At 32.8% G+C, this 22,392-nt stretch overlaps 1 protein-coding gene across 5 annotated transcripts in view; it reads left to right on the top strand.

Moving 5' to 3' along the window:
• The window catches only part of LOC135127014 (transcription factor collier), a 166,007-nt gene that overhangs the window by 12,864 nt on the left and 130,751 nt on the right, over nucleotides 1-22,392 (top strand). For all 5 annotated transcript variants that reach the window (XM_064053305.1, XM_064053303.1, XM_064053304.1 and 2 more), the window contains exons 2-3: nucleotides 15,104-15,257; nucleotides 18,580-18,643. In XM_064053305.1, the coding sequence (XP_063909375.1) occupies nucleotides 15,104-15,257; nucleotides 18,580-18,643 (218 nt within the window). The remainder of the gene's footprint in view (nucleotides 1-15,103; nucleotides 15,258-18,579; nucleotides 18,644-22,392) is intronic.

Here is a 22,392-nt window from a genome sequence, read left to right as displayed (position 1 = left end):
ATGATGGTAAACTGTTTTTTAACTGCCATTGTGTTAGGTGTATAGAGAAATTTGTTTGCAAGATATATTTAAACTTTTGTAACAGAAAAACATCGGGACTAGCCTTGACGCTGACGAAAAATTAGTTGGTAGAGTAATTGATAATTTCGCTCAAGAAAAAAAACTTGCACTTTTTGATTAATTTTAGGACTTAAACTACTGTTAGGCGGAAATAAGTGAGAGCTCGTCCATTAATCCCCACTTTCTATCCTTGAGATGGAAGTGAAGGATATATTAATAGCCCACTTCTAAACTTTTAAAAAGTTTGAAAGTGTCACATTACTGACTGATTGTGAAAAAAAATCAGCTTTCCAAAATACTGTTTTCTGGCAGCAGAAATTGGGTATTGTCATCAGTCTCTTGGCTAAACCGAGAAGAAATTTATCTTATTCTACAGTTCGTCACCTTAGAACTGGTTTGCCGCATATCCAGATCGCGTCCGAGGGATTTTCGCCTCTACTGGTTTGGTGCAGATTTGCCGCATGTCGCACTTGGGCGAAGCGAAACATAGTTTAGATTCAGTGCTGATTTGCCGCATGTCCAAGCAGAAATCGATAGAGTACCGTTATCCGTTTTTACGTACTTCCTTGCTGTTTTGCTTTTCAGCGTTAGGTTTGGGGTTGGGAAAGAAATCGTATTCAACTTCACGCGCAGAATAATAAGAATAATGTGAAATAAATAAAAAAGAGACTTAACAATTTTGATGAATCTGAAATTAAAAAAAAAACAACTGTAATTTGTGCAACTCTTTTTCTGTTGTTATAGATGTTACAAATATTTTCGATTTTTTTTTTTTAAGAAAGATTGAGTTTCAAATTATTAGATTCGAAATTTTACAAATTTAAATTTCAAATAGATTCGTTGCTAGTAAACAAATAATTTAATTTTTTACTTAAGAGTAACATTTTTATTTAATGATTTCTCGGAATTGATTGAACTTATTTTCTCTAAAATTTTAGTCAACAAAATTCATAATGCTGCATACCTGTATTCTTATTTGTGGAAATGATATTTCCACATCAATAATTACAGATAATAATAGATACATTTTTCAGAGATAATTAAGATTAAGATTTCTTAATCAACTTCACGCGCAGAACAAGTAATACGGCAAGGATTAATAATGTGAAATAAATGAAAAATTGAAACGATATTAGAAATCGCGTGATGAAGTAGTTAACTAAGTATAACGAACAATGAATGTTAAGTTATTGATGTTTTGATTCGATTTTTTCTAAATATTTTTAAAATAAAGAGACTTATTTTTCTTTATTTTTATATAAAATCTACATTTGATAAAACTCATTGCAGTCATTCATTTTACCTAAAAATTGTAGAGTCCAAATTTTGCATTGTTAATTTCCATTGTTAAATGGTGAATTGTGAATGAAATACGGAGTACCAAATTTAAATGTGTTTTACAGAAAGAAATTATTTTTACAAAGGATAATAAAATGATATTTTCTTTGCATTGGCGGAGTAATGGCGGCTCGTTGACTGGCTGCAGTCCTACTAAAATTGCAGCTTAATATGTAATTTTTTTATATAAAATATTCAAATTGATAAAGAACACTCGGGTAAAAATAGATTGTTGTCTTAAACAATTAGATTCCAGTATTTTATTACATTACGTGGATATTGACTACAAGTAGCTATTGTCGGGCAACCAGAGAAAATTAGCAGTGATACTGTTTAAAACTGTAAATGCAGTATATTTGGATTTGGAAATAAATCATTCGTTTCCATGTCTTATGTATCAGTGACAATTATGTTGACTGCATCCCAAATCTATTTGATTACCCCTAACTCCATAATATCTAGTACTTAATATAGTTATACGCTTTTCAGTTGAAAATGAAAGAATTATTTGTACTGGTAGTTGTAAACAATTGTATAAATATTTCCGATGGATTCCTTTGCGAACTCTTTGTCAATTATTATTATTTATGATACTATGGTATGATCCCAAACTGTTTAGAGAAGAAAGGGAGGCTGTGGTGTGCGCACGTAAACTTATCCTATTTCTTTCCAATACATTAGCTCTATATATTAGCTCTCTGTCTATCATCTCCTACGTGCGCTTATCATAGACTCCTTTTATCTAAAAAGTATGCAGTATTTCCCGCGCAAACCAGCAGTCAAATCTTTAGATTGCCTGGCCTCGTGATTTGTCACGTATTTTTAAATAACATACAGTTTTCTAAATTTGCGGAAGTACTACTAAACTACAAAAATAAATAAACGGGAAAATTATATTCTCAAATTATAACTCCGAATTAAACATGCAATGTGAAAAGTTAATGCCGTGAACCCTACTAAGTATAAATTAAACGTCATTGTTTGCTAACTACAGAATTGATTAATCTTATTATTTTAATAAAGTAAGGTATTAAACTAGACAGAGACTTGAATACTTTTTTTTACTAATTTTAATAATTCTTGTAAATGAGTAGATATTTAATAATAAAGCAATACATATTATTATGTGCAAAAAATGTATTTGCATGCTTTTGCATAAACTTCCTGCACTTATAATTTATGAACAGTATTTTGGACGATGCCCAGTTAATTGATAAATAATAGTATGTTGACGTAAAAAGAGTATCATTACATTACTTCAAATTCTTTTAACTTTCTTTATGTAGTATATCCTGTTTCCAAAATCTCAAGAAATTAGGGTTATGGTAATTTAATTCAATCTGGGTGCTTAGGGTAAAAACTCAATAAACAACAAATGAAAAAGGATGTTATTTTTAAAAATTATATAACATTTTTTGCTGTAAAAGTTGGAGATGACGTTATATGATGGGGAGGATGATTACAAATGTTGGTCAGCGTTTTATCAACCGGAAACGAGAGACCTATGTTTTCGTATTATAGGAGTCATGAAACGTTGAGAAGCCATAAAAGTAGCCAGTCGCCCGATGAACTTGATTACAATACTTCCTTAGCTTACGCTCAAGACATAAAAAAAATAAACAATAACATTTGGATTTAATAGCTTTTGATATCTGGTATACCTAAACAGTGAGTGAATTTTATGCGGCTATTATTACCATTACATATAACCATCCACTTAAATTAATTGGTAAAAAAATTTACCCTTAAATAAGTTATTGTAAAGTTATTTTTATTTACACGCGTATAATTGCACAACATTAATTGTTAGACAAATAGAATGATAAAGAAAGGCAATGTCATATTAAAAAACAAATTACTCGTTTCGATGTAAGGTACCTTAAGTTAACAACATACATCTATTTAGTTATTATAGGTAAAATTCTAATACGGAATTTATTCTTGAAGTAAGTCGTAAATTGTAAATAGCTATAAATTCGGAAATAATTCTTTTTAAAAGATACAAGTCAAAAGTGTATTAGGCATGATTGTCAAGAAACATTCCAATTCTGTTTCAAATTTGCAAGCATTTTATGTCAAAAGCTGATTTTTGTAAACGTTCCAGTAATAAATTTCTAAGCAAAATCCACCTAAACAGATTTTGCTTCGAAATTTTAATTTTCATATTACTTTTACAACATTTTAATCTAAAAAATTAAAAATGGATCTATTATTTGTGATTATTGATGTGGAAATATCATTTCTACAAATAAGAATACTACAAAAAATTGTGAACTCTTTTACTGGTATGCAGCGTTATAAATCTTGTTCACTAAAAGTTTAGAGAAAATAAGTTCAATCATTCCCGAGAAAAAATTAAAGAAAAATGTTACTGTTTAGTAAAAAATTAAATTATTTGTTTATCGAACAACAAATCTATTTGAAATTTAAATTTGTAAAATTTCGAATCTAATAATTTGAAAATATTTGTAACATCTATAACAGAAAAAGAGTTGCACAAATTACAGTTGCTTTTTTTTAATTTCAGATTCATCAAAATTGTTAAGTCTTTTTTTTATTTATTTCACATTATTCTTATTATTCTGCGCGTGAAGTTGAATACGATTTCTTTCCCAACCCCAAACCTAACGCTGAAAAGCAAAACAGCAAGGAAGTACGTAAAAACGGATAACGGTACTCTATCGATTTCTGCTTGGACATGCGGCAAATCAGCACTGAATCTAAACTATGTTTCGCTTCGCCCAAGTGCGACATGCGGCAAATCTGCACCAAACCAGTAGAGGCGAAAATCCCTCGGACGCGATCTGGATATGCGGCAAACCAGTTCTAAGGTGACGAGTTCTTTGTGATTATAGAAATAAACATTAAGCCACTAATAAAATGCTTAGAATTAAGGTAATGATAATTTACAGTCCCCATTCCGCCTATTTGTCTTTGTCTGTAACTGCCTGTCGTCTGACTGTTGTTTTTTGTTTCTCTATCGTCTATCTGTCGCCTGTCTGTCATCTGTTTGTCGTCTGTCTGTCTGGCTATCTATCTGTCTGTCTGTCTGTCTGTCTGGCTGTCTGTCTGTCTGTCTGTCTGTCGTCGGCCTGTGTGTGTGTTTGTCTGTCGTCTATCTGTGATACTAGCTATGCCCAATGAAAAAGTAGATGTACATCGTTGTTTGTAGAAGTCATTTTATAGCCAAACTCGTAAAAGTTAAATTCCATTAATAAATTGTGTTCCGTAAGTTGTTCGAAAACGTACTCCACTATAAATTTTCTGCCACCTTAGTTTTTCTAATTTCTTGGTTCAAAATAGTCGTATTCGAACTTAGATGAAAGAGAAGTACGAGTATGTCCAATTTTTTTCGAAATTGAGATAATGGGATTTTTGAATTTTTTAGAAAGTGTTTTATATCGGGTGTCTGGAAAATGGCGGATTAACTATCTCTTCGGTATGTTATGTACGGGGATTTCGGGAATCCCGAATTAATAATAAAAAAATTCTTTAAGATGTAGATTACGAAAAAAAAACGTAATTTTATAAAAGTAAACTTACCACCACAAAACTCACTTGACATATACCTTATAAAACTTTTATGACTTAAGCGGCCTAAGCCAAAGCACCCTTAAGTTAAACTGGCTATTGTATAACTTAACTCAGTTCACATATACCTAGTAAAATTTTACAACTCGATTATGGCAACAATCGACAGTAATAATCCTTGCAGTTCGGGTCCATAAAGCTTACAATAGCCAGTTTGACTTATGGCTGGTTTGGCTTAAGTCTCTTAATTCATAAAAGTTTTACATAGTGTATATGTCGAGTGAGTTTTGTATGCGCACCTCATGCATGTACACTTCCGGCTTACTTTCTGATTTCTTAGTAACTATGATGACTGAAATCCACCTTTTATTTTTTTTAAGACTAGTAGTCATTAATCATTGTGCATTATTATTAATACAACAAGCTGTTATTTTTCATAATAAATAAACCAAAAAAAAAACAACATTTTATAACGTATAAACAAAAACAAAACCAACAAAAAAAATCCATCCAAGCATAACCAACTAAACATTACAGAAGATGCTCAAAATTCCTGTCTTGTACATATAAGTAGGCTCGTAGTGTTTCCAAATTTTGATCATTTTTTTTGTAAGAATTAGTCATCAGTACTTGCTAAGATAAGACTGATTTTGGCAAATGAGATACTCTCCAAGAAAAGAGAGGGCGGGTGGGCGGGGCTAGTATCTGTTAAGATAAAACTGATTTTGGTAAATCACGTACCCTCTAAGAAGAGAGGGTGGGTGGGCGGGGCTAGTAGTTGCTAAAATAAAACCGATTTTGGCAAATGACATACCGTCTAAGAAAAGAGAGGGTGGATGGGACTAGTACCTGCTAAGATAAGACTGATTTTAGCAAATGACGTTTTCTCTAAGAAATTTAATTAAATTATTATAAAGAAGAAACACTAGAGGCTCCAAAGCACTTACAAATTTTTTCCAAACAGGAATACCTAGAAGCTCAAGATTGTTTTAAATTTAAAAAAAAGGGTTCTAAAATTAATTCAAAAACAGTTAAGTCAAAATTTTCCAAAAATAAGACACCAAAGTCTCCCAAATTTTTTTTAAATAATTTACAAAAAACATCTACATAATCTCCCAAAATAATACACCATGGGTACCCAAACACTGTGGAACACTCAAGACTTTTTCAAATTCGCAAAAATCAAAGCTCCAAAATTTTTTTCAAGTTCATCCAGCAACAAAACACCAGGTTCCTTTAAATTTATCCAAAATAAAACACGGGGGGGACCTAAAATTCACTACGAAGATTTTAACCGTAGGGTTTTGAAAACTTTGACAATTTTTGATACGTCAAACTTTAACTGCTTATTCGACTTTTACTGATTTGTACCTTCGCTTTATATCAGGCATTGTTGTCAAATGGAATTTTATCAAATTATTATAAAAACAACACAACCATAAATTTGCACATTCTAACTGAAGTGGTAATTAAACATGGTCATGGGCACCAGAAATATTAACTAAAAGTTTTATTATAGCTTGACTACTGCTATTTGGAGCTGACTTCACTAATCTCTAATCGTCTTAAGGGCTTTTACAAGCGGGATAAGCGCCCACTGCAATTGTGCCCATTGTACTTCTTTACCTGCGAGGACACGAAAAATTTGTAAACTTCGTTAAACACAGTCATTATGGACACATTTACAGCCGGCCTGTCCGAACTACGATGGATTTTTAATTCTCGACCGAATTGCGGTTCAAAATTTTTTGACTACCTGGTATCTTATAGACACTGACCGAATTGCGGTAAGTGGGGGTTTCAAAAACTGAATAAAAATTTAGTAAATAACATGGACTTACTATTTATTCAATTTTCAAATAATTTCACTGTCATTACTTTTCGTTCTTTTTAAATATTTATTGAAAAGCGACCCGTAGATCACATACTTACATAGATTTGTATAATCACCAGATTTCGGCATCGCGGAAGTGATGTTCATTGCCGTCCGATCGCCAGCGCTATTGCAGTTGTGGCCTACAATTTCGGGTATTCTTAAAACAATACTTTTTCTAGGTTTTCCTCAGTTATACGAGTTCTCCTAGATGTTAAAATGCTTTAAAAATTAAAAATGACTGTTCAACATCACAATTTTCGTAATGAACTTAAACAGATAAACCCTTAATTGCATCAAATGCCACTGAGGTTGAGACTGCACAGTCGGTCAGCCAAATTTATCGCCTGACCTCGCGCCGTCGTTGTTAATATTTGTCTGATTGATTCCCCATCACTTCGGCTTTGCCATACTCTGATCATCACTAGTTAATATTTATTAGTTAGTAAATTAAAGCGATTGTAGCTTATCTGTTATTGATTTATGCTGTTCGAAATGATATAATTTCTGAAATTGTTAAATAAAATCACCGTAAACTAAGATAAAATATAATTATCAAAATATTATGTTATTATCTAGAATTATGATATTAGCAAACTTGTAGCTGACACATTTCACAAAATGCTACCTTGAAATTTCATTATTCTTAAATTGAACAATTTTAGATTCTGTAAAGATATATCTAGGAAGTACGTCTTTTGTAATATCTCATTTTTCGTTCTTATGCACAGAATTTATTTTTATATTTATAATTATTTATAATTACCAAGATTATACAGGTAGGTACTACTGGCGCAGTTGTGTCCTGCCCCTACCTCCAGACGGAAAAGTACCGCAGTTCAGTCAACTATACCTGACTACCTTGAAACCAAATTTTTACCGCAATTCGGTCAAAATTATCCATATACCTGAGTACCTGATATTTCAGCAAAATTTGCACCGCAGTTCGTATACGACCTTTGCAGCGGGGCTAAACAATAAAACCTAAGCGCATTACCCGCTGTGAAGAAACCTCCAAATATCAGTAGCCAAACTTTACTGGTTATTGTGATAATGAATGTGTTGTTCAGTTGTTAAATGTAGCAAAAAAAAAACAATTTTAAAATCATAACTGCACCAAAATATGAGAAGGATTTTTTTACAATTTTTCTCAGACTCACCAATTGATTGTAAAGTGAATAGCGGGGAGTTAATCCGCCATTTTCCACCTCCTCGGTATACCTATATAAACTATTAACCCGAATCAATATTCAGTAGACTAGGGCTGATGACATTAAATGTAAAAATGCAGTACATTATGTTTAATTTCGTAGTTAGCAATGACATTAAAATGCAGTAACTCCAAAAATTATATTTTAAAATTATTAAATACTAACAATTATTGCAAACAATTAATATGAAACAACGTAGAATGACTTAAACGTTTTTAGAATTTCGGAGGTTATTATGTATTGGCAGCGGTCTCCAAAACAATAGTCTAGATAATTGAGCTTAAATTCTTCAAGTTTCCAGATTTTCTTTCAGGGTTGATCACAACTCAAAAATAATTGTCACTTAGTTAAAACAAATTTGAGTCACAGCTTTCTAGAAATTTAAATTTACTATGTATTTTACATGGATTTAATTTATTTTATTTACATTTCCTTACTAATTTGCTATTTATTTATTTAATTTGAAACCTAAGGGTAAATATTTAATTATGTATTGTCAAGGGATGTGATAATCTAAATGTCGAACATTGGTTCAATTTATATAAGCAGCTGTTAATATTTTGAAAAGATATTTCACCAGTAGTCATAGATTACAACTAAATTAAAAGGGGACAATAAGTGACAAGTTGTTTAAAAATAGAGTTACTGCTGTTTAGCTTTGCACGGTAGTATAGGTTTAATTAATAAATTGCTAATATAAAGTCAAAAGCTTTTAAATAATGTTAGTGAAGAACAAACTTACAGTTTAAGAAATAATACATATTTGTGAATAAATTCCCGCAAGCTGGAAACTGCCCTATTATACTTTAATAAAATTAAGAAACTTTTCAAAGTATGTGTTGTAATAAGTCTTCATTTATTTAAGAACAAACTTCGTAGCTTTCAAAGTGGTCAAGCATTTATAGTGTAAATGAACTCTTACGGTTTCCACCGTGACTATATGTGTACCATCTACTTATGTATTCCCGCATTGAAAATTTGTCTTTATCCATTTGATCTGATACAATGTGAAAACGCCGTTTTCTCGCATCTTCAAACACTGCGTTCTTAATTTCTGTGAAGATTTGAGCCCCTGAAAAGTGTCTATTAATATTTGTGAGTGTTTTACGGAGCAAATTAGCCTTCATCAACTAGTGACGTCTTCAGCAAGCGAACGCAATCTGTCTGAATCGCTGGGGAGATTGATGGTTTGCAAAGCACCACTGCTGACGCTGATGACAAGATCCAATTAATAATATCGCAAATGAGTGTTAATCTACTGTGTCGAATAACCGTGTAAAGCAAAAGCAGGTTGTAGCAAGCCGACAACAAAGAGAAAAGCGAATGCACAGTGGCGTTCCATTGGTACAACACCTATCGTGTCACGTTTGGGTTCGTCGATAATGTAATCTATAGCCCCGTATTGCCTGCACCTGTGCCGCCCCTCCCCACTTGTATTACTTGCCACTCCATTTATTTATTCGACAAAATGCAGTGCCGATACCCAATACATTTCAAATATATATAACGTTCAAGAGGAGCTTTTACAGCTTAATAAAACAACACTTGTATATGTGTGCAGGCGTATCGACGCCGCCCCAGGACTCAAGGTAAACGGTTTAATCCGACGTTTTATTTGCATCCTATCGGGCGGCAGCATTGTAATATTCAATTTGGGCAAGGAGTTATGATCGTGTCGAAACCTACTCTGTCGTGCCACATTTTACATAATGTGCGCAGCCGATATAGCCAATAATACCAAACAACAATAACTTTCAAAATTGCTGCTACATCGTGGGCTTGTCTTGTTTTATTTCCCAACTTGCGTCGTTATGGGTATGGAGACTCGCCAAAACGACCCTTTTTATATATTCTTCTATTATAACAAAATTTTTTCCTACTTTGCCAAAACCGACAACTTTTTACTTTCGGAACATAAGCTTCAAAAGTATGTAATAGGATCACGTCGGGGAATTTCTAATTTCTTGTTTTCTCGACGCTTCGCAGCTTACAGAACAAAGAAATGTCAGTCACTCGCTGTCTGTCGTCTCGCTGTCTGTCGGTGTTCGTCCGTGTAACCCACGATCAAAAAGTTTTCTAATTAATGTCACTAAAACAAACGTCTACATTTGCATCGACACGATATGTTAAAAAAAAAGTTAGATTATAATGAAGTAAAGTAATGCAAACTTGAATTAAGGCTAGTTTTGTCTGTTAATGTGTTTATTTAATTAATAAATACGCCTTCTAATGTCAGTAAAGAAGTAATTGTGGGATGTTGTTAATTCCAATAAGTTCTTCTAAATTTTTATTTTGTTGTTGAAATAGTAGAATGCCAGCCACTAAAAGAAATCACAAGGAGTTAAATCACATAATCTAAGTGGATAAATGACAGACCCATTTCGATCACCAAGAAATTCTGAAAGCATATTCAAGTAGTTTTGCTCTGTCCAGGGAGCTGTTGCTCCATCTTGTTGAAATCAGTCATTTTCGAGTCAACAAGTCAAAATTTCTTGTTGAAAACGACCTGAATTTAAATTTCTAAAAGCATCTGAAAATTTAAAGATTAATACTCTCACGTTTTTTGCGTTAAAAGAATATGGTTTAACTATTCTTCTGTTACTCAAACCAACTCTGACGTCAACACTTTTTGAGGAAAAAGGGGGCCTTCAGTAAAAAAGTGGTTTTTGGGCACTCCATATTTGTGTATTATGCAAGTTCTCATAACCTGACACATGGAATCAAGCTCCAAAACATGTAATTTAATGTTTCTTCGTCATATATTGTCTTCTAAAACTACTGGCCATATTCAATTCTTTAAGGTGAATCAGTTGGCATCTGATTGGTCATTCAAGGTAGATCGTGGAAGTTCGATAGATATCTTTTTACTAGGTATCTTCTACATCGGGTTAAATATTTTCTCACTGATCCAATTTGTAGATTTCAGTAAAATTTTAGCCTGGGTACTACGTAAAATCTTATTAACAAAATTAGTCAGTATTTGTGGCTTCCTTAGTAGTCGAAACTACAAGTTGTTTTTTCTAACATATGTAATTTTCTCATCAGATAAATTATTGGAAAAACATGTTCCGCAAGGATCCATCTTGGACCCCTTCTATCTAGTATCTACATAACGACTTTTTCAGACATATCAAAACGCCCTTCAATTAAAATTATTTCATACGCTGATGAACCATTAATTTATTAAAATCTAAGAACCAAAAAACATTCGTGGAGATACAAAACAATACAAACAGAAGTTGATACAGCTTAAAATTAAATAGACTGGGACGCTTTGATCGTAATTGGCACATAGAAGACCTGTAAAAATTGTGTGAGAAGGAATCCTTTGCTTCAGCGTTTTTGCACCACTCAAAGGCCCTAAAGCATCTTAAATCGTTTTAAGAATTGCAGATTTTCTTCTGACATAACATATAAACAAATTGAATCTTACAAACAGTTAAAAAACCAGCCAAATAGCAGACTTTCTAACGGTGAAACGAGGCTAAAAATAAGATATTTTTGATGTCCCGAGAATTGTAAATAAAAGCTTCCCCAGGCGAACTTTAAATTAGATTCCTTGTCCAATTATGATACCTTAATGCACAATTTTTACCAAAATCTATATATGTACAATATTCCTACGTCAAGTGTACCACAGGGCCCAAACCTCGAACCTCTCCTGTTTCTTTCATTTATCAATGACATCACTGATGTTATTAATTCAAACAAATTACTCTTTGCTGACGACCTGAACATTCGTCGGATAATAGAGTCAATAGAAGGCTAAAAAGCATTACAAAAACATTTGAATTTCATTGACGATTAATGCAAAAAAATCAAATTTTTCTTAATAAGGATAAGTTAGTGTTTATACATTTTTTTACACTGAAATTTAAACTAATGAAATGTCAGTATATTATATTAATCTACGCTTTCGTTCTGTTAAGAATCTGAAAATCAACTTTGACTAAGAATTTAGCTCCAGGCAGCATATTGTTAATGTTTTCGCCAGAGCTCATGAAATGCATGAGTTTATTTATAGACGTGGAAATGCCCGTAGTCAAAAACACTTAGAATGTGACATTTTTTAGTAACTTTTCGTAGGTGATTTCTTATATGTTACGAATATGTTGCTATGGATAAATCTAAGTTTCAAATTCGCAATTATTGAAAGATACAGATACCAAAAACGGAAAGTCAATAAGAGAACGTTTCGTAAATTGAATTTTTAAGTTGTGAGACTCATTAATTAGTAGCGTACGTCCTCTGTTTCCAGTCTTATCATAATTTCTTTTAACTTCCGACCATGCCATTTCAATAGCGTTGAAATGACAGTGGTAAGGTGACAGCCTCAATACTCAATCAATGCCCATGATGTTGGGCGTATAAATCTAAATGACATCGTTTTTGAGGTTGTTTGTTAGCTAATATTCCCCAGATTTGGTCTTTCATGGCCTTGGGTGGATAACAATCAATCAATCCCATTTTTATTTAAATATGTTATTATATTTGTCTTTGTCCAACTTTTTGGAGGAATTTCTTCCTATAAATAAAATAATCTGTTACTGTTTTTCTTAAATTTTAAACCAATTTTCCTTATCCGATCTAGGACCAACGTTAAAATCAAGAATCTCTTCCATTACTCGATCGTGCAGCAACTTAATAGTAATGTATTCTTTAGAAAGAACCATTTTATAGATAATCTCCCGGGTTGACATTAAATCTACAGGATTCAGTTTTGTCTGTGTATGACTAATTCTAGAAGACCTGGACTTTTTTGTAGCCTGTAGACAGATCTTTCCGAAATTTTCAACATTTTTGCGACCAGTTCTGTCTTCCTTTTTTTCTTAAATTCCAAAACATCTTGGTTTATATTAAGAAAGTCTAACACATTTAAACTTATTTGTTTTGATTGGTCATTAAATCGCTTCATTTTTGACATAAGACTCTACGACCTACTCAAACTTTGATGATTTTCTCACACAAGGTGTATAAGATAGAAAGAGAAAAAGTTTGACTTGAGGTAATTCCACGACTCTAGATGTGCGTCGTATTTATCGTGACTCCTTGGGCATTTAGTAAAATCCAAAACTGAGAGGCGGTTCGTTTCTACGACCTACTTCTAGAATAATTTATAGAAACGCTGTATTGTATACCAAAAACTACAATGCAATTATGAATTTTGTTAATGAGGTGCCGGATGATGCTATACCTCTATTAAACAATCTAAAATAATTTTTGCTAAAACAGAACTGCCACCTCAATTGGAATTTATTTCAACTAATTTTTCCATAGTTGCTGTGATACAATTTTAAAACTTGAATGCAACAATTTAGCACTGGTAGATTCTATTCAGCTAGTAAGAAATTGGTTTCAAAAACCATCCAATGTTCAAGGTAAAAAAGTTTTTCTAAAATTTAAGTCTGTTTTAGAAAAAATTAAGTTTTATTACCTTGTCGTTTGTGAGTAAAATTTACAAGAATTACTGAAGTTTTAATAATATAAAATCTTTAACGCCTTATATATTTTTTGAATATTCGAGGTCGTCTGGAATGCGGTCTTCCAATTTGGTATCCGATATATCTACATTAATCAACTTAAGTTTATACAAAAACTGTTTTTTGAAACTTCTGTCTTACCTTCTACACAGTAGTTATTTAGTACGAAGATATGAGAACAGTTTACTGGTGAATTGATTTTCGTTTTATTCGCTCAAAGCACTAGTCCTACTGATAGTGCAATTTCTCTTTAATTTACTTCCTAATTGCATGGAGTGCATTTGGCTTCTTCCTAAAATTGCTTTTAGTATACCGAGATTAAATTCTAGATTTGTTGTCACTTTATATAAATCAACTCCTAGAATTAACCTTATCAAATGTCACATATTACAGCTTTGTGTAATAATTATAATATTATTTCTAAATATTTAAACATTAATGCCGACTCACAAAATTTTTTACTTATTTATTTTTTTTATTATTAAACAAGACATCTTGAGAGACATTTTTTAAAAAAATATAGAGTGGGAAGATAAAAATATCTTACCTACCTATTAAAAGAACATTGTTTGCGCGCTACTGCAACTTCGAAATCTACAATACATCAGCTTAAAACTTGTCTTTTAGTAAACAGATACGAAATTTCATTTTCTCTGTCAACAAAACTATTAGATTTAACTGTAAATGTAAATATTCGTTGGCGGGAACATAACATGTTTGTAATAAGTTCCAAGACTTGTTATTTGCCAACCATGAGCTCTAAACGTTGCAGTAAAATATGGCATCAGAAAAGGGTAATAAGATTTTGCGATCTTACTAAAGACAAAAATAATTATCCATCAGGAAATGAAAGGAGTTATTCTTTAGTTATGTGCAATAAATAAATAAACTTAAGACTGTATTTAAATTTCAACGTAAAATATGAACTTCAAACTAGATCCTGGCTGCATGGAAAACATTCTACACTGTATAATTACTTATTTTTAAGCCAATAATTCTGATCAGCCGAAATATTTGAAGATCTTATATTCGCGTAATAACTTGTAATTTATTGTCGATGTAGATTTTTTAAAGACAGCTTTTGTTGCGTAACTAAGTATGCTTATCAGCTTTATTTTTATTAACTATTACATTAACTTATCAGAAGCTTAACTAGTGGCCGACAGTGGCCCATTCCGCAAATTTTCAATTACCATCAATGCAATCCTCTAGTGCTTTTAAACGCCCGAAGATAAATTTGCGAAACGCTGGTTGGTGGCTAATGCTAGCCGTTTAAGGGATTATAGCAATTCCCTTTGGCCGTAGGCGAGTAACTGAAATACCTGACACGTCCTGAACATGTCGCGCTATCTTGTTAGGGTGAGCCAGGAGTGTGGTACCTAAGCAATTATTGCCACCATATCCAGACAATGGAGTCCACATTGACCACTTCGATCGAACCCTTTTGCACAGATGGTGTTGTGACACTTCAAATAATAACGTTTAACCACGTTATCTTCTAATGGTAAATTAGATTAGGGTGTGACGTCCTGTTTAGCATGTGCTAATAGACCCTTTACGTCCATACGTTCGTTTCAGGATAATTCTAAGTGTTATTGTTTCTTTCGCAGGATCGGCGTGGGGAGGGCCCACTTCGAAAAACAACCTCCGAGCAACTTGCGAAAGTCCAATTTCTTCCATTTCGTCATCGCTTTGTATGACCGAGCAGGACAACCCGTGGAAATCGAAAGGACGGCTTTCATCGGATTTATCGAAAAGGATCAGGTCAGTCTAATGGCGACCTTTTAACAATATGATATTACTGCGATCAATATCCTCGAGAAAATTGGGTCTCATGACATTATTTAGGTGTTTTTAATCAAGGGCAAGAACGCCGCACGCCCGCCCAGAACATTTTATTTTATTGATGTACAAGACGAAAATTAATTTTTTAACAAAGAATTCACTTTTATTGTATGCAGTAAAAAATTGCAAAATACACGATAGTAATTTAATAAAAATGTATTTGTCTTATCTAGAGAGAGAGAGAGAGAGGGAGAGAAATATCTTGTAAAAACCATGAAAAGCGTCAAAATCTGTTAAAATCTCCACATCGAAACTAGGCACTCGTTCTCCAGGAAAATAGTTAAAACTACACATTTTGTCCAAATATCTGTCAAATTCGACGAGGAATGCGAACGTGGTTCCTTGAATAAAAAATGCCACAGAGTTATTGCAAGTTAAAGCACTTGGCTAAAATAAATTGTAATCGCCATAAAAGGACTTTCGGGACGTTTTACGTGTAGTACACGTAGCTCGTCGACTATTATTTAAAGATAATAGTATGTAAAACAATTAAAACAAATGTCGCCGTCATTGTTTGCTCAGTAAACGAATCTTGTGTCGGCCTCCGGTCTGCCGTTAATGAATTACCTAGAGTACAAGCAAAATAATTACAAGTCAGGGTTTGTAATGAAACATTTCATGCTAATCACGCAAATTACTTTTGCAGTGTAATGCAAACATGCACGACCAATGTACATCCTGATTAAAAAGATGGTGGCTGACAGGTCGTTCATTCTGGGAAGATGTTACCTGAAACTACGTACCTACATTGTTCAGTTTCTCGAAAACATAAATAAAAACATGCTACATGGTGAAACATAGGTTGACAATCATTGAGAAAAAAATTTTACGATACTGACCTGGAATTTATAATGGTTAGAGTCGGTTGACGTGATTGAATGAACATAATCAAGAAATGTTTTGGAACGGAATTGGATATAAAATGGTTAGTTACTGATGTATAGATTGTTTAAAGAGGCAATATCGAGGCGCGTTTAGTGTACAAAGCTTGACTAAAGCTAAAATTTTTGAAAACAGTTGGAAAGAGCCGCTATACGACAAGAACAAAAATTGTTAATTTGAATGTCAATTTTTAAAAGTCTCATTAGACTTGTGAAATGTAAGTGAACACTAAATCTTAATCGCTCGTTCAAGGTAAATATAAGAAAAAGTGATAACATAGTTTTACTGAATTATAGTTATTTCTATATGGGCTGGCTTAATGGGTTTTAAAAATTTTACAAGCGACTGCTGTACAAGTACTTTTAAGAAACTGGTTAAGATAAATACTGTACTTGTAGGTGCCAATTTTTTTCCGTCTTGAATATGCGAACCTCCTACGATAAACGGTTCTTAGTTCCCTTTTTTCCAGTCACGTCGTTCGACCACTTTTACAAAGTCATTTCTCGTTACACTGGTACCTGGAGTGCCTTAATCCCTCGCACTAACTCCGGTCCAAACTGATAACAGCACTTGTAAACTTTGCATAGCTGCTTTTTAAATTCCAATTTTAAAATCAATGCAAACAGTAACAAACGTGAAACTAAATAAGTCAGAAAGTGGACGTGTAATAAATAGAAAAATTAGACAACGGCAGAATTTTATATGATAAAAAATTTTGCAATATTATACAATTATTAAAATATTTTTAACATACTTTGCTTCTTAATCCAAAATGAATTGCATCTGTTCTCACACTAAATAAGCGTACTAGAGAGCCAGATACTTGCTGGACCGGAACTAAGGTGTTGAATTAGTGAACGCCCGACCTGGACCGGAGTTGAGGTTCTCCGCGTGCATCAACATCAAACGTGACTTATCAATTTTCAGAAATTTTTTCGTTAATCTAAGAAAAGTTCAAAATTGTAATTGTCATAAACAGGCAAAAATCTACCAGAAAATGTACAAAGAAATTAAACATGTAATTGGTGTGGTGTATTACATTCAGGAGTCCAAAGTCTGACTGCATTTTTATAATGGAAGTTCATTTGACCAGAGATATACGTAACTATAGTGGTGAAAATACCCCAAGTAAAACTTTTTCTCATTCTATCTTATGCACTTTGTGTGAGACAAAAAATTACCAAATTTTGAATACGTTGTAGAAATTTTATGTCAAATTTTGAAATTTATCATCAAAATTATTTGTCAAACAGAATCTTTGGTTTATTTAACGTTTTACTACTCTACTTAATTCTAAAAACTATAGCGATTTGGTGATCAAACAAAACAAGTTATACTAAATGTGTTGGATTATCTAGAAAGAAACCATGATGTGCAATTTAAGAAAAGACGAAAACTGGCGGCCGAAATGTTAAAAATTTCTGAAAAATCTCTTTATAATTTACAAAAAGATACAGTTCAAGTGATATGGAGTACAAAGAGAATATCTATGGATATTTCCATGCCTTGCAATGGTTTCTAAATACTTAAACCATTGAACGCTTAAGACGTGGTCTAATTAAAAGAATTATTTTTCCAAAAAGTAGCTTCGTGTTTTAAGAACCTCATAAATTCTGTGGTCGCATTTATTGTGTAGATTTCCCAACCTAAAAAACGTTATTTTCTGTGCTGAATTCAGCCACTTAAAGATAGTAAAGTAAAACGGCAGTAACATTCAGCATTCCTTGAAACGTTGCCATTATCTGATTTCACGCTTATTGAAACAGATTTCTCGGACGCTCTGCTTCAGAAAACTCGCAAGTTGAAATGTCTTCATAACGCCAATCACTTAACGAATTCATGAATATGCGTGGACTTAACGTGCATGTTGACCGTCTCTCCCTCTCCAGAAACAACCCGGCAAATGCATAGAGGAATTATACGAAAATGGTGTGCGAATAATTGGTTTAGGTGTGTTAATTCTGGCGCAACACGAGCGCTTGTCGACGTTTTGTCGGGCCGTCAAAATGGACCCAAGAAGCATTTTGCCGATTCTGCGTTGCCATGGCAGCCGTTTAGTAAAGTGTACAACGGAGGGAAAGTGAGATGAATAAATACAGCGTGTTTTGGCTGGGTAGGAAGTTGTAGACGGGCGGCAAGGGGCGGGGGTGTAATTGTGTTCGTGGCGATGCAGAAGATTAGGGCGCGAGTCGGGCAGAACATTTATCATGAAACCCAAACCAGAGCTGAGCGCCGGTCACAACAGAAACCATTATCGCAACGCGCCGGCAACGGCTTCCGAACTCCAATTCTCCACTCTAGATTTATTAAGATATATATAAACGATCGACTAAATTGCTAATATACCTCTTTGTTCCAGGAGGCCGACGGCCAGAAAACGAACAATGGAATACAGTACAGGCTGCAGTTGCTCTATGCCAACGGTAAGTCACTTGCTGTTCACATAGAACGTGTTCTGTTTGAAGGAAGCGCACAGAGAACGGGCTATTACATATTACCGAGTAATGAAGGATATTGTTCCCGCAGACCAAAACGTAGAACTAGAATCATTTGTTCTTTCGCAAAAGTATGTCTCTGAAAATGAATAGTAACTAAATTCTACAAATCTACACACTGCTAGCACTTTCTAGTCTAGATAGTCATTCTTACTGATTCTTAAATCCAGAGAGGGCTCACAAAATATTCAGTTCTCATCCCACTAGTCATTTCAACGCAGTAACGAAATATTTTTTGAGATATACATAATTATCTTTGCAACAGTTTACAATGAATATTAAAAAAGTATACTATAAAAATTAAATTAATCGAAATCACTATTTGCAGGATCAAAATCGTCTTCAAAGATGTCGTTAAGCTCATCATCATTGACATTAATAATAAATTCCCTTAAATTAATTACTGACTTTTTATTTGAATCAGATTTACCTCTTACGCATATTCTTAACCTAATCATACTATGTGAGTTAGTTTTGAAACAGAATTTATTTAGCTTTAACAATATTTTCTATGAACAACATACTAGTTTAGCAACGTGATCTTCCCTATCTCCATTTTTAGCAGAAATTTTCATGAACAATATTGAAGCAAAAATCCTTTCAAATCCTCAATTTACAGAGAAAATTAAATTCTGGACACGCTATGTAGATGACATCTTATCCCTCTTTCAAGGTTCTCTTGACTATGTTAACTCTTTTTTAAATTTTATCAATTCTTTCTATCCTTAAATAAAATTCACCCACAAAATCGAAAAAAATAATTCATTCCACTTTTAGACTTACGCGTTACCATTTTCCACCACTACTGGGACCATCACACCTTGGTCTTTTTTTCACCTTTCATTCCATAAATTCACAGCATTTAATTCCTTGTTCTTTAGATTATTTCACATTCCCCCAAGTCATGAAACCTTTGATAGAGAACAAATTATTATCAATAATAAATTTCTATTACACCTAGATAGGAAAATCCTATGTATCAACATAAACTCTTCCATAAATTTATAAAAATTTCCAATCACAGACTATACCCTGCTTTGCCCTCTACCTCTTTCTTTGGTTTTTCTTCTCTATCCATTTTCAAAATTTTCAAAAAACTAGATCATAACATTTGTAAGTAACAAAGACCCTACCAATTAAAATGTGATGCTTGCACGTATATCACTCAATATTCAAATACTGATATAACTAACACAAATTCTTTTTTCTCTTTTTGTGCTTCATACATGCTTTTTCTTTTTCTAAAGACATTTTTATTTTTAAACTGGTTAAAATTGTATAATTCAAACACAAAATTTTCCACAGTGAGCTGTTGTAATTATTTATAACTGGAATGGTTCCATACAATAAGATTTACATTGAGTTGGCGTTGCATTTATCGTCACCTACATCATCTCCTACACCTCGTTTAAATAAAAATTTTCATTTAATGATCTCGAATAATAACAATACGAAATCAATGGCTCGTAGCTGTGTAGCTGGAAATGATACTTTGTTGGCAACATCAGTGTAAAAAAAAAATAAATAGTTTGTCAATCTCTGGATGATTTTCTTATTTCCATAGAAAATTTATGTCTTTTTTCAGTCACACAAATATTTATTTTTTAGTAGACTTAGTTTTCAATTCCCAATTTATTTTATTATTTATTAATATTTATTTCTTATTTTTTCCACATTTGAACCGAAAATAAATCGCTTTTGACTTTGCATCCAAAATTTTGATTCTTAAAAAGAGTAGTTGTTTCCCGTCTTTCCATACCAGCGCTGTATGTTCGATAGTTTTGTTCATACTTTTTCTCTGTTCCTCAGTTTCAATTACAATGGAGTGTATTTTTTATTTTTAAACAGGATAAACACTTGACACCTGCTGATACCGGCCTTACAATTTCAATTTAACTTTTATCTGATTCATTGATTGTTTGTGCTTCAGAGAAAGCCAATTTAACAGATAAAGGTTGTTGTTCTTATACGACAAGCGTGCTATTAACAAGGATCAGAAGCACAAAATTGTAGATAGTAACTGATTTCTGATAATTTTGATTTCTCTAAACTAGGCTGCCGAATCAGCGCATGTCATAATTTTTATTAATTTTTATTATTTGATTTTTGGTCATTTTGAACCACCACCATGAATTTCCAAAAACCCTCAGTACTATTGGAAATTAAGTCAAAAACTGTAAAATGGCAAAATAAAAAAAATGCTCATCTTGAAAAAAAAGTGTAAAAAAAATTGTAACTAAATTCCATGTAAGTGATACTTCTGATATTGCTGTAATTACAAAATTTTCAAATTATTTAAAAATGAAGCTGAAAGTATATTGGTTTAATATTAATGAATTCAGCATACGCTGAATTTCAATATCTTATTTATCAGCTTAACTCAGAAACATTAGAAATCCCTTTTTTACTATGAACACGAAATGATGATTGAATTGAATTTAACCCAGACCGTGGGGGACTAACAATATTATAATGCTAAATAGCGTTCTAATGTAAAGATTTACTATAAAAAATGTGTCAAAAATACTGAGAATCTTAAACTCACTTTAGCATGAAATGCCTCACAATCTCATTTCATATTTATTTCAACTTTGTTGGTGGCGAATGAAGCTTTTAATGTGTTTTATTTCTTAAGATTTAAGAAAATCTCTCCACAAGGAAGACATTTGAGAATTCATCTACTCTAAAATATTGAAACCGGTGTTTTTAGATCATTTCAAGCCATCCGGAATATTAGTCTATAATCCATTGAATTATAGACTATACCTGAAATCTGAAATCTGTATGTTTGCTGCCTTAATCATTGGATAATTGGGTCACATTTCAATAAAAGTGTCTGATGTACTAAATTTTGGATTATGTAGTATCAGTTACAGGCGTGTTAATCTCCAACTCTTGTTTTTATTTAAACAAAACTACGAGACTGCAGTTATCACTAAGTGATATCTTAAAATGTAACAGTTCTACCACACCAGTAACTATCCATTTTACATCAATTAATATGTTTTTGTGGGTGCTGTGAATGTGCTTCTGAATAAAATGTAACAATTACAAATATGTTTATGTGGGTGCTAGTCATTTCTCGCATCAGTTCAACATGTCTTGGCGTTGTATAGTAACAAATGGTTTATCAATCCTACGTTGCAACGTGTAGATCATAGTGGTTCAGTGGGTGATCTTCCTTTAGTAATTTACACTACTACATTCATATTTTTTACACGTTTCATGACCCCAAGAGTACGAAAAAAGGGATCTCCCGTTTCCGTCTCTCTGTTTGTCTGTATCTCTGTCTGTCTGGTGTCTGTATCCATTTTTACTAAACACGTAATGTCCGAAACTACTAGACCGATTACTCCTGTACTTGTTCTGTACGGATCCGTCTTCAGATTTTCTCCAGAGCATCCAAATTGTACCGCAATAGAATCTTTTGTATTTTATGTCTACTGTTATTATCTATTTTTTTTATTGATCAAATTTTAAGAACGGGACACTCAGTATTTTATTATTAGTATTACACAGCATGTCGCAATTGACAGACGTGTCTTTGCTGAAATTGATCGAAACATTCTCAAATGGGAAAACTCACAACACAGGCATAAGGCCCAATTGTGTATCAAATATGTTAAAATTTGAAGATTGTTAAAAATAAACAGCCAATCAGATTCACGAATTTAACT

The sequence above is a fragment of the Zophobas morio genome, unplaced genomic scaffold (assembly GCF_036711695.1).
Source record: "Zophobas morio isolate AGI-343-1 ecotype UQ-CSIRO unplaced genomic scaffold, CSIRO_AGI_Zmor_V1 ptg000011l, whole genome shotgun sequence".
In the NCBI taxonomy this organism is placed as follows: Eukaryota; Metazoa; Arthropoda; class Insecta; order Coleoptera; family Tenebrionidae; genus Zophobas; species Zophobas morio.
The sequence above is the reverse complement of the archived record's forward strand: the minus strand, read 5'-3'. Positions and strand labels throughout refer to the sequence as shown.